The sequence below is a fragment of the Piliocolobus tephrosceles genome, chromosome 6 (genome assembly GCF_002776525.5).
Source record: "Piliocolobus tephrosceles isolate RC106 chromosome 6, ASM277652v3, whole genome shotgun sequence".
Classification (NCBI taxonomy): Eukaryota; Metazoa; Chordata; class Mammalia; order Primates; family Cercopithecidae; genus Piliocolobus; species Piliocolobus tephrosceles.
Genome location: NC_045439.1, coordinates 54,650,188 through 54,663,526, shown reverse-complemented (window position 1 = coordinate 54,663,526; position 13,339 = coordinate 54,650,188). Strand labels below are relative to the sequence as shown.

Genomic DNA, 13,339 nt, shown 5'->3' with positions numbered 1-13,339 from the left:
AGTCAAGTATCTGCGTGATCTTTTCACTTATAATTTGCATTTAGTTAATGAGTGACTTGCCTTTTACCTTTGTGCCGGTGGTGGTTTTTTAAAGAATCAGTTTGGTGTACAAATCCTTTCTTTACTTTGAGACGGAGTTTTGCTCTTGTCCAGACTGGAGGGCAATGGCACTATCTCGGCTCACTGCAACCTCCACCTTCCGGGTTTAAGTGGTTCTCCTGCCTCAGCCTTCCAAGTAGCTGGGATTACAGGCATGCGCCACCACACCCAGCTAATTATTGTATTTTTAGTAGAGACGGGGTTTCTCCATGTTGGTCAGGCTGGTCTCAAACTCCCGACCTCAGGTGATCCGCCCACCTCAGCCTCCCAAAGTGCTGGGATTACAGGCGTGAGCCGCCGTGCCTGGTCCAAATCTTTTCATTGTGGGTTTACAGGCACACGCCACCACGCCCAGGGAATTTTTTTTTTTTAAATGTTTTTTAGTTGGGGGGGGTCTTACTATTTTGCCCAGGCTGGCAAACTCCTTTTAAAAGATATTGAAAGCCATGTGGTTTATTAATTTTATTTCAAAATATAATAATTAATGGAATAAGCTTTACAGTATTATATACAATTTACTGAGTCAGCTATCAGTTCCTTTTTCTGATTTTTTTCAGTTGTCATTCTTGATATTTTCTAGGTAATCTAAACGGAGTTGTATTTTCAAGTACTCTTAAAATACTTTTAAGAATTGTTAAAGCATTGAGCCGTTTAAGTCTTTGCTTAAAGGTGATGGGTGTTTCATTTTCTGCATGGCACTACGTGATTTTAAATCGAACTCTTCATTTGGTTATAAACTCAGCATAGATTGTGCAGAATTTTGAGAGGGGAGAAACTATAGCTTTCCTTTCGGATGCCACTATCTGGTGGGTAGCAGGTTTTGCCTGCCTGTTCTTACGTTAAAGAAGGGCTCTACGTCCTGTCTGGAAAGGGCGGAGCTGGCTCATACCGCCCCACTGCCTTTCCCAGGACCTTCACTTGTCCTGTCCCACCGCAGCCCCGCCTCCTCCACGCCGGGTGAGCTGTGGCCTAGCAGCAACCGAGGCTCCGCCCCCCCAACCCCCGGCGTCTGCGCTCTAGCGAAGGGGCGGAGCAGGGGTGGCGGCGCGCTGACACCTGGCGGCGGCGGAGGGCGGGCAGAAGGCGAACGTGGGCTGGGATTGGCTGAGGCGGCGCGGGTGGAGGGGGCGGGAGGGAGGCGGCGAGACGGTTGTCGGGCTGGTGCCCGTGCTGGATCCTGGGCGGCCTGAGGGTTGCGGAGACTTTAGGGGAGGGAGACGGCAGCGGCATGGCGGCCGGGTGTAAGACGCCCGACCCTCCTCTTCCGCGTCTTTGCCGCCTGCCGCTGGAGTCACTGGGACCCTCTAGTCTGCGTGTGTTAGTTTAAGCCCGCCGCCCGCCTGTGAGCCCTCCGCTCCGCCGGCCCTCCTTCCTTCCGCCGCCGCAGCCAGCCCAAGGGTCGGCCGGCTGTGTAACACTCTCCCACCCCACCCACCAGCCCGCGGGCCAGCACCATGGAGGACATGAAGCTGGAGTTCCCTTCCCTTCCACAGTGCAAGGAAGACGCCGAGGTGAGTCGGCCCCGTGGCTGCCACGCACAGGCCTCTCCCTGTGGCTCCGGCCGAGGGGCAATCCCAGTCCCCAACCGTCTTAGCCCCCACCTGCGCGGGCGCCCTGCCTCCTGAAGGCGTCCCGGGACCTCTGAGGCCGAGCAGTCGGCTCCAATTCCGACTGAGTTCCTCGTCCTTTCCAGACCCCGCGGAGGGACAGCGTCTGGTGTACTTACATTTGAGAAGAGGAAGAGCAATCCCTGAGTCCCTAGGCTTGGCATCCAGGACTGACCTGGAGTAAGGTTCCTCTTTTATTGTCAAAGTAACTTGAAAGCGAAGTTGGTTTTAACCTCCTTTTGAGGAATATCTGTGGTGTAAACGATTCACTTGTGGGACACATGGCCCCACATGCGGAATAGACTCGGCGCCTGAAGTTTGGAAGCGCGCCTTTGAAAAGTTTCCCAAAGTTTTTTGTTTTTAGACAAAGCTATGACCCGCACAGTAAAGTGTCTCAAAGCTAGCTCATCTGAATCTGATAACTCTTAAATCAGAAATCTCGACCTTTGGAGGAAAATTAATATTGAAAGTAAAATTCTATATACCTTTTTTCCTGGTTTCTAATTCGTGGCTATTTTTATTCCACCTTACATCCCTGCCTGCTGTTTCTACTCGGATTTTATTTTTCATCTGTTGCTAGTTTAACGTTTTACGGCATTGCAGACTACTCAATTAGAATTTTCCGGAGGCTAAATTAACAAGACGAAGATACTCAGCTATGCTTTAGTAGGATTAAGAAAGAAAATCTAACATCGCTAGTTAAAAATACCTTTAAAGTAGTTGGGAAAAATAAAGCCCTATTTTTAGGAGACCATTCAGTTTATTCCGAATATTTATTCTATTGAATATCTTCATTTGAGGTTCTTTTTTTTCTTGAGACGGAGTCTTGCTCTGTCGCCAGGCTGGAGTGCAATGTGGTGGTGCAATCTCGGTTCACTGCAACCTCCGCCTTCCGGGTTCAAGCGATTCTCTTGCCTCAGCCTCCCGAATAGCTGGAAATACAGGCGCGCACCACCACGCCCAGCTAATTTTTGTATTTTTCGGGGAGACGGGTTTCACCATTTTCGCCAGGGCGGTCTCGATCTCCGGATCTTGTGATCCGCCCGCCTCGGTTTCCCAGAGTGCTGGGATTGCAGGTGTGAGCCACCGCGCCCGGCCTAGGTTCACATTTTTGTTTGGAGGGCGCTCTTGTGGTATTGATGCTTGACAATTACTTTTGTTTTAAGAGTAGAGACTTTGTGACTGGGTATCACTGTTGCAAAATGGAGTGCAGTGGTGCGATCTCAGTTCACTGCAGTCTCGAACTCCCATGCTCAAGCCATCCTTTGACCTCAGCCTCTCGAGTAGCTGGAACCACACTGGGCTTATTTTTATTTTATGTTTTTGTAGCGATGGGGTTGCTTCTTAGGCTGGTCTTGAACTCTTGGCCTCAAGATCCTCCCGCCTTGTCCTCCCAAAGTGTTAGGATTACAAGTGTGAGCCACCGCACCTGGCCCAAAAATAGACTCTCTTTTTTTTTTTTTTTTTTTTTTTTTTTCTTTTTTTGAGACAGTTTCACTCTTGTTGCCCCAGGCTGGAGTGCAATGGCGCTATCTCGGCCCACCGCAGCCTCCGCCTCGGGTCCCAGTTCAAGCAGTTCGCCTGCCTCAGCCCTCTCGAGTAGCTGGGATTACAGGCACGCGCCACTATTCCCAGGTAATTTTTTTTTTTTTTTTTTTTTTGACACAGAGTCGCGCTCTGTCGCCCAGGCTGGAGTGCAGTGGCACGATCTGAGCTCACTACAAGCTCCGCCTCCCGGGTTCACGCCATTCTCCTGCCTCAGCCTCCCGAGTAGCTGGGACTATAGGCACCCGCTACCACGCCTGGCTAATTTTTTTGTATTTTTAGTAGAGACAGGGTTTCACCGTGTTGGCCAGGATGGTCTCAAACTCCTGACCTTGTGATCCGCCCGCCTTGGCCTCCAGAGTGCTGGGATTATAGACGTGAGCCACCGTGCCCGGCCGAATATACTCTTAAATAAGAAAAAAGGAGGTCATATTTAGGCTAGTTGTAAAAATGAATTTATACTTAACATACAATAATGTGAATGAAGAGTATGCTTTATTGATTGATTGATTGAGACGGAGTTTCGCTCTTGTTGCCTAGGCTGGAATGCAGTGGCGCGATCTCCGCTCACTGCAACCTCCGCCTCCCGGGTTCAAAAGATTCTCCTGCCTCAGCTCCCTGAGTAGCTGGGATTACAGGTGCCTGCCACCACGCCCGGTTAATTTTTGTATTTTTAGTATAGACGAGGTTCCACCATGTTGGCCATACTAGTCTCAAACGCCTGACCTTAAGTGATCCGCCTACCTCAGCCTCCTAAAGGGCTGGGATTACAGGTTTGAGCTACCGCGAAGGAGTATGCTTTTATATCCTCAAAATGATAAAGTAATTTCAGCACTTAACTGCAAGCAACCTTACAAATAATGTAGAGTCCCACATTCCAGGTGAAGAAATTGTACCTTACTGAAAATAAGTGATGTGCCAAATTAACAACACAGTAGCACAAAACACCAGGAGGACCTTGGCCTCCTTATTGTTCTTTTTAATACACTTCAATTCTTCCCTGCCCTAATCTTAAAAATTCTAGTTTAAAATTTTCCCAGACTTTGCATTTAATCTGGTACTGTATATATTATTATGTATGCCTTATTCCTGCAAAACTGATAAATTCTTGGTGGGAATATACCTGTCTTTTCTGTGTGGGACTGTTGAAAACATACTCTTGGCCGGGCGTGGTGGCTCAAGCCTGTAATCCCAGCACTTTGGGAGGCCGAGAAGGGCGGATCACGAGGTCAGGAGATTGAGACCATCCTGGCTAACACGGTGAAACCCCGTCTCTACTAAAAAATACAAAAATCTAGCCGGGCGAGGTGGTGGGCGCCTGTAGTCCCAGCTACTCGGGAAGCTGAGGCAGGAGAATGGCGTAAACCCGGGAGGCGGAGCTTGCAGTGAGCTGAGATCCGGCCACTGCACTCCAGCCTGGGCGACAGGGCGAGACTCCGTCTCAGAAAAAGAAAAGAAAGAAAACATACTCTTTTTCTTTTTTTTTTTCTTTTTTTTTTTTTTTTTTGAGACGGAGTCTGGCTCTGTCGCCCCGGCTGGGGTGCAGTGGCCGGATCTCAGCTCACTGCAAGCTCCGCCTCCACCTCGCCCGGCTAGTTTTTTTGTATTTTTTAGTAGAGACAGGGTTTCACCGTGTTAGCCAGGATGGTCTCAATCTCCTGACCTCGTGATCCGCCCGTCTCGGCCTCCCAAAGTGCTGGGATTACAGGCTTGAGACACCGCGCCCAGCCATAAAAAAACATACTCTTTTTCTATGCTGCCAGATGTGTGGGGGTTTTTCCATACCCAGCAGTTTTCCAGCAGGCATGAACTGAATGTCCTATAATTCAATTCTGTCACGTATGTACCTGAAGTTAGTTAGATCCCACAGGTTAATGGCTCAGTCCCACAAGGCTGCCCCCAACCTCAGATGGTAACCACAAGTAGTAGGTTGTCACCTGTACACTCCTGACTGACTGGAAATCAGGGTTCCCATTACTCCCTCCTTGGTTCAGTTAACTTGCTAGAGTGGTTCACAGGACTCAGGGAAGTACATTTACGTATTTATTATAAAGAATATTACAAAAGATCCAGTGAACAGACAGAAGGAAGAGATGAATAGGGCAAGGTATGGGGGAAGGGGCACAACACCATCCCAGTGTCACCAGTGGAGAGTCGTGATTGCAAGTTGTCCAGGTTCTTGGCGTTTTGAACAAAGAATTGGACAAAACTCCCAGCAAAGCAGACAGAATGAAGCAACAAAAGAACAAAAGCAGGAATTTATTGAAGACAAAAGAACACTCCACAGTGTGGCAGCCGCCCTAGCAGCCCCACGCTTTACAGAATCTTCTTGGGTCCAAATACCCCCTAGAAGTTTCCCATTGGCCACTCCAAGTACACCTCATGTAAATGAAGCGGTGGCTTGCAATTGGCCTGATAGGTTGCCAAACCCACCACCTCCCATCAGTGGGCTTGGTTGTGGACAGCAACCGTTCAGTGACTAGAGTGAAGTTACAAAGTTGCAAACGAAGATTCCACCGGCATTCAGTCTTGATTTGTTGAGGACAGCCGATTTCCCGTCTACTGTGCAGAAAAGGTGGGGGGTGGTTACAACAGGAGTATCCTCTGGTCCTTTTGTTACTTAGGCATGGAAAGTTAGGGTTTTTCTTTCAGTTTAGTTCTGGGAAGTCAGGGTGAAACAGCCTTAGATTCCCTGCCTCCTACTTGTCTCACTAGCACCTCCAGTGTTTCCATCCAGAAGCTCAACAAATCTTATCAACGGTTTTTATAGAACTTCATCTCCAGCCCCTCCCATAGAGGTGTGTGTGTGTGAGGCTGAGAGTGCAACCCTCTAGTCACATGGTCTTTCTGGTGACTGGCCCCACCCTAAATCACTTCATTAGCATAATCAGGTTTGATCATAAATAGTGGCTCATAAGTAACCAAAGACACTCCTTTTAGAAAATTCCGAGAGTTTTAGGAGGACTCTGACAGGAACTGGAGAGAAAGACCATGTATTTCATATTGCATCACAAGGACAGAGGTAATGCTTAAAGCTAGTGGATAATGATGCAAGTATTGTCTGCTGAAAGCCAATTCATTCCATATTTCATAATATTGCATGTTTGGTATCTTTTGGTTGCAAGCAACAAAAACGAACTTAAGCAAGAAAAAGAAGAAGTAATGAAATGCAGCCGGGCCCGGTGGCTCACGCCTGTAATCCCAGCACTTTGGGAGGCCGAGGCGGGCAGATCATGAGATCAGAAGATCAAGACCATCCTGGCTAACATGGTGAAACCCCATCTCTACTAAAAATTAAAATTAAAATTAAAAAAAAAAAATTAGCCAGGCGTGGTGACGGGTGCCTGTAGTCCCAGCTACTCGGGAGGCTGAGGCAGGAGAATGGCGTGAACCCAGGAGGTGGAGCTTGCAGTTAGCTGAGATCTAGCCACTGCACTCCAGTGTGGAAGACAGAGCGAGACTCCATCTCAAAAAAAAAAAAAAAAGAAAAAAGTAATTAAATCCAGAAAGGTAGTGGTGCAGCTAGTTTCAAGCATTTGACTAGACCCAGGTATTATAAAGCATCAGAACTGCTTTTGCCTCTCATGAGTTCTTATCTCTACTTTCTCTGAGTCTGCTTTCTCCCCGGCTTCTCCAAGATGTCAAGCTTGGCCATCAGCTGCTCTGGGGTCACACCTTTATGAGTTTGGTTATTGAGGAATAAAACAGCACTTCCAGCTTCTGTGTTTGAAATCTAGAGGAATGGCCTCATTTAGGTCATGTTCCCACACTTTGGATCAGTCACTGTAGCCAGGAAAGGGCAGATACAAGGGGCCCAATCTAGGTCATATCCCTAATTCCTTGACTAGAGGAGTGAAGTTTATTGTTGGTAGCCCTCCCACCAAAACCATAGGAACATTTCCACAGTTAAAGGGTACTTTCTGGGCTGATAAAAGTATACATAGAGGGCACATAAATAAACTATTAAATAGTAGCATATAGTTATTCATAATAAACTGACTAATAAATGCTGTTAATTTTCTAATCTCCAGTGAGATAAAGTGTCAAATGGTCTTAAGTAGTTAGAGTGATCAGCCAGCATTATTTCTTTGACATAGGGAGCACTACCTGGAAAGCCAAATTATAGACCAAATTTAATAACAATGGAATTCAAGCAGAATGATTTTAATGTTAATGTGATCAAGCTGTGACAGCTTGATGATTCTGTCACCTCTACAAGAATATTATTTTCATGTTTCTTGAAATATTGGTATTCTTTGTATAGGACAGTGCCAACAAAAATTTAGTCAGTTTGCAGAAAGAGTGTTACTTTTTTTGTTTAAAACTTTTTCATGATTTTCCATTGTTTTGAAGATGAAGTTTAAACCCTTGACATTATTTCCAAGGTCGTGTATGGTCTGGCATCTGCATACCTCTCTAACCTCATTATGAGCTGCTACTATTGCTCACTTCTCTGTGAGCCCTAGCCATATTTATCTTCTCTCAGTTCCTGATATGCTTTAATTCCCTTCCCCACCCCCACCCCCCCACCTTTATGTTTGCTATTTTCCCCTGCCTTGGCTGCCAGTACCTTCCTTACCCTCACCTAATTAACTGCTTACCCTTGGGTTAAATCCCACTTTAGGCAACATTTCTTCAGAGAAGCTTTTCCTGTTTGCCAGTTGCTCTAACTCCTTTCCTCAGCCCCTAGACTGGTTCACTTCCCCAGGTACTATAGCACTTGGTACTTTAATAATACTTACCTTTGTAACACTTACAATTTTTGGTCATTGTCTATTTTTTTCCATTTAGACTGAACCTTTTTTTTTTTTTTTTGAGACAGAGTCTCGCTCTGTCACCCAGGCTGGAGTGCTGTGGCCGGATCTCAGCTCACTGCAAGCTCCGCCTCCCGGGTTCACGCCATTCTCCTGCCTCAGCCTCCCAGGTAGCTGGGACTACAGGCGCCGCCACCTCGCCCGGCTAGTTTTTTGTATTTTTCAGTAGAGACGGGGTTTCACCGTGTTAGCCAGGATGGTCTCGATCTCCTGACCTCATGATCCGCCCGTCTCGGCCTCCCAAAGTGCTGGGATTAGAGGCTTGAGCCACCGTGCCCGGCCCTAGACTGAACCTTTCTTAAGTGAACTTAGATATTAGGAAGAAGGAGCAGCTGATAGTACCATTTTTTAAGCAAATTGATTGTAGCTGGGGCAGTAGGTTTTATAATTTAAAAGTTAATGTTTTCTCTTCTGATAGAAAATGAAATATTTATTTACATTGCAGTTTAGCAACTTTCCATGTTTCCCTTTCCATTTTTCTTGTGGATTCCGTAGTACAGGATCAAAGATAGGAATTACTTAACATACCTGACTGAGGATTCCTTTTCTAGCTCCTTTATTTAGAATGGTGCTTTTTAACCCTTACTGTAGAGTAAGGAAATTTTTAAAAACACTGATGCCTGGAACTTACCAGCACCTATTATAGTTTAATTTGTCTGAATGAAGCTAGATGATTCTAATGTGCAGTCAGGTTTAAAAATTGCTGGTTTAGAAAATATCTTGAACTCGAGTGCTCTTCTACCCCTGCAGTCCCTGCCCACCCTCTCTTTTTATTTGAGTGAAACATTTTGTTTTCTCCTTTGGTTTAAGCAAAGATCAAGCTTGGTGTGGGAATTAAAGGAAAAGGACTTTGGAGGGGTTTACCTATTTTTGTAGCAGAGAAACTACAATACTAACTTTTCTGTTTTGTGGAATGTCCCAGTGTAAGTCTAGTATTCTGATGATTTTTTTCTCCTCCAAACTGTTGCCCCCCACCTCCAGCCTATGTAAAATTTGTATTCTATTTTAGTATTGTGTATATAGGATTCGGCACTATCCTCAAACATATGAACATATCACCTGTGGATAAAGGGGACTACTGTATTTGTAAAAGTTCATATTTCATATTTCAATCCATATAAGAATTTTTTATTTTATCTAATGGTTACAGTCTATATCCTTCACTGATATGTTTGAGGGTCTTTGGATATTTTTGTAACTTCTTTTTCTATCCAAATGCAGTTTTATAGATCATTTTTATGGGAAGGAAGAAGATAATTCTGAAGGATGTTTTAACATGTATGTAGTACCTTGTAGCTCATGTTGATTGAAAGATTTTCACTTGTGAATTAATTTCTCTCAGAATCATGGTGTGTTTCACAATAGAGGGTTATTTTGGTTTTTCTGGCTTGCCTTGGTTTGGTAAATGTGGTTGAACTGCTTGGCTACTCATAAGGTTTGGGGAATTGATTCTACTGATTAATTACAATGGTAGCTTAAAATAGACCATTGGTGGTGATACGAAGATGCTTCCATTAATACCACAGTTTCTAAAAGGATAGATTTCAGGAGTAGTGTGGGCAGGCTGAGATTAAGAATTAAGTGTGATAGTGGTAAGACTTGGTTATTAGACACGTGTTCAGACAGATGGATATGTGGTAGAAGAAGACTATGAGCATTCAGACTTAAAATCTTGATTAGTAGGATCCATAGACAGGCAGGTTTTTTGTTTGTTTGTTTGTTTTTTCTTGAGACAGAGTCTCGCTCCGTCACTCAGGCTGGAGTGCAGTGGCGAGATTTCGGCTAACTGCAAGCTCTGCCTCCCGGGTTCACGCCATTCTCCTGCCTCAGCCTCCTTAGTAGCTGTGACTACAGGCGCCTGCCACCATGCCCAGCTAATTTTTTGTATTTTTAGTAGAGACGGGGTGTCACCGAGTTAGCCAGGATGGTCTCGATCTCCTGATCCCGTGATCTGCCCGTCTCGGCCTCCCAAAGTGCTGAGATTACAGACGTGAGCCACAGTGCCCGGCCGACAGCCAGGTTTAAGGTTTGTTCTGTAGGTAGTAATCTGGGTCAGGGCAGCGAAGAAGGTGGATTCTGAGATCAGCATCTGATGATAACACCAGGAATAGTTCCAAATGAACTTTTCTGTGAGAGAAAGCTTTCTAGGTTTCAATGGATCCATACCTATTGCAGTAATTACTTATGTTCTCTGAAGAAGGCTTCTTATCTGTCCTGTGACTAGGAATATTTTCATTCCCTCCTAGTATACAGCTTGCTTTTCCCTCTTATAATATCTTCCTTGTATATATATCAAGAGAGTCTTTCATGTTGTATTACATATAACCTTATAGAAAGCTCAAAATTTATTTGAAGCCTTTGGTTTTGCTAAAAGGTTCAGGTAAATTTTGCATTCTACCCCATATGTACCTGTTTGTTTTAATATCAAAATTGTTTAAATTAGTAACCAGTGAAAATACTGTTTCTCCCTAAAGAAATTTTTTGATAAAATTGATACTAAAGTAGTTTTGAGTGTCTTTTGGCGTGTTGCCAAATGAAAGTGTTGCGGAAATGCTACTGCAAAATATGACACCTTGGTAGATTGATTACTTTAAGTTGGAAACACTTGCAAAGTAGCAAATGGGGAGAAAGCCTTTCTCTGAACTCCTATTATCTACCTAAGGACAGATCATCCAAAAGAAGCTCAGTTTGCTCCCAGGGAGTTTCATCAACCAGGGAAGATTAACTCTTATCACTGGAGAGGAGAGTAAAAGTCAGCACCACACCCAGACAAACTGTCACAAAGTATCATCTATTATTATTCTGAGGGCCCATTTGTCTTTCTCCAGAATTATAGTAGCTTCAAATAGATCATTGGTGGTGATACGAAATTGCCTATATACCCCTACCCCCATCCTATAGAAAGGGTATATAGGCTCCTAAATATCTTTTTTTTTTTTTTTTTTTTTTTTTGGTATACACTTTTCTTTCCTGTGATACCCCTATGTACATAATAAATTTCTATACCCTTTCTCCTTTTAGTTTATTTCATAGACTGGTTTTAAATATCACTGGCTTTTTTTTTTTTTGTATACACTTTTTAAAAATATCACTTTTTTTGATACACTTTTTTTCCTGTGATACTCCCATACACATAATAAATTTATATACCTTTTCTCCATTTAGTTTATTTAATACACTGTTAGCGAATCCTGTCGGTAGAGGGAAAGTCTTCCCTCCCTTACACAAGTATTTCCCAGAATATATGTACACCATTCCTTGATATGTGTTGCCCTGGTTTTTTTTTTTTCTTTAATTATACAAAATTTAGTGATTTCACTTCAGATAAATTCAAAAGTTTACATTTCTTTAATTTTCTTCTTTTTCACAGCTCTGACAAGTTGCTTCAGGAAGATAAGGCTGGCTGTTAGACTACTTAGGAATCTTTTAAAAAGAAAAACAAAGTCAATAGCATTTAGTGCAGTAGATCTCTGAAATGCATCTAGTTTGTGCTTATTCTGTGTCAGGCACTGTGCTTATCATTAGGAGTACCATGACTAAAAAGAGTCTTTGGCCTAAAGTCTTTAAAAACTATTTTCTTTTTCCTTGTTTCATTTCCTTTTTTTTTTTTTCCCCCTTGAGATAGGGTCTGTCTCTGTTGCCCAGGCTGGAGTGCAGTGGCATCATCATGACTCACTGCAGCCTCAACCTCCCAAGCCCAAGTGATCTTCCTGCCTCAGCCTCCCAAGTAGCTAGGACCTCAGTCATGCACCACCACTGCACCTGGCTAATTTTTAAATTTTTGTAGAGATTAGGTCTCCCTATGTTGCCCAGGCTGGTTTTGAACGCCTGGGCTCAAGCCATCCTCCTGCCCCAGCCTTCCAAAGGGCTGGGATTACAGGTGTAAGATACCATACCTGGCAAAAAGATTTATGTATAAAAAGATTACCATAACACATTAGTAAGTTAAAGAATCTGAGCTGGGCGCGGTGGCTCACGCCTGTAATCCCAGCACTTTGGGAGGCCGAGGCAGGTGGACCACCAGGTCAGGAGTTCAAGACCAGCATGGTCAAGGTAGTGAAACCCATCTCTACTAAAAACACAAAAATTACCTGGGCACTTGTAATCCCAGCTACTCGGGAGGGTGAGGTGGGGAATTGCTTGAACCCCAGAGGCAGAGGTTGCAATGAGCCAAGATCGTGCCACTGCACGGCACTCCAGCCTGGGTGACAGAGCAAGACTCTGTCTCAAAAAAAGAAAAGAATCTAGTAAACAATTATGTTTCCCTTATTACTGGCTTAGAAATTACATGCTTTATTTCTATTCTGTTAATATCCATAAATTAATCATTATTTTATGCAGCTAATATTTGTTTAATTGTAACTATATGTTTGCCGTAAAGTTCATTCTTACATTGAAAGACTGTGTAGTGTATTGATTAAGAGAATGAACTCTGGATTCAGACTATCTGGACCCAAAATCAAGTTACTTAGGTTCTCTGTGACTAAAATAGACAATGATAGTATCCTTTCTTCAAAGAACATCTTAACTTTTTTTCTTGAAAGATATTTTTCTGAGCATATATTCTTAATTAACAGTTGTTTTTGTCCTGCCACTTTGAATGAATTATTCTTGTCCTCCGGCTTCTTTCATGCACTTGAGAAGTCAGTGTCCATCTGATTGTCCTTCCTTTGTATGGAATGTCTTTTGTCTAGATGATTTTTTTTAATAAAGGTAAAATTTATATAGTGTAATGTACAAATAATAAGTGTGCAATTCATTGAGTTTTGATAAACATACACTAGTGTAATCTACCCCATCAAGATACAGGAATATTCTGTTAGCATAGAAGGTTACATCTATTTCCAGGCATTTCCTCTCCCATTCCACAACAGACAACCAGTAATCTGATTTCTATCAACATAGATTAGTTTTCCTTGCTCTTGAACTTGATACAAATGGAATCATGCAAATGGACTCTTTTGTGTGTGGCTTTCTTCACTGAACATAATGTCAATGAAATTCATCCATGTTGTTGTGTTTATGAGTACTCCGTAGACTTTTATCCCTGAGTACTACTCCATTGTATGAAGAGACCATAGACATTTGCGTTCTTAGAGACTACAATAAATAAAGCTGCTATAAATATTCATGTACAGGTCTTTGTGTGGCTATATGTCCATTCCACTCCTAGGCTTTACATATATATATATATATACACATATATGTATATATATATATATATGTATACATATATAAATATATGTATATATATATATATGTGTGTATATATAT

The 13,339-nt window shown here is 43.4% G+C and overlaps 1 protein-coding gene across 2 annotated transcripts in view; it reads left to right on the top strand.

Moving 5' to 3' along the window:
• Positions 1 to 1,238: 1,238 nt before the first annotated feature.
• STYX (serine/threonine/tyrosine interacting protein) overlaps positions 1,239 to 13,339 on the top strand; it is a 53,678-nt gene continuing 41,577 nt past the window's right edge. For both annotated transcript variants that reach the window (XM_023222609.2, XM_023222608.2), the window contains exon 1: positions 1,239 to 1,610. In XM_023222609.2, the coding sequence (XP_023078377.1) occupies positions 1,554 to 1,610 (57 nt within the window). In that variant the 5' untranslated portion in view covers positions 1,239 to 1,553. The remainder of the gene's footprint in view (positions 1,611 to 13,339) is intronic.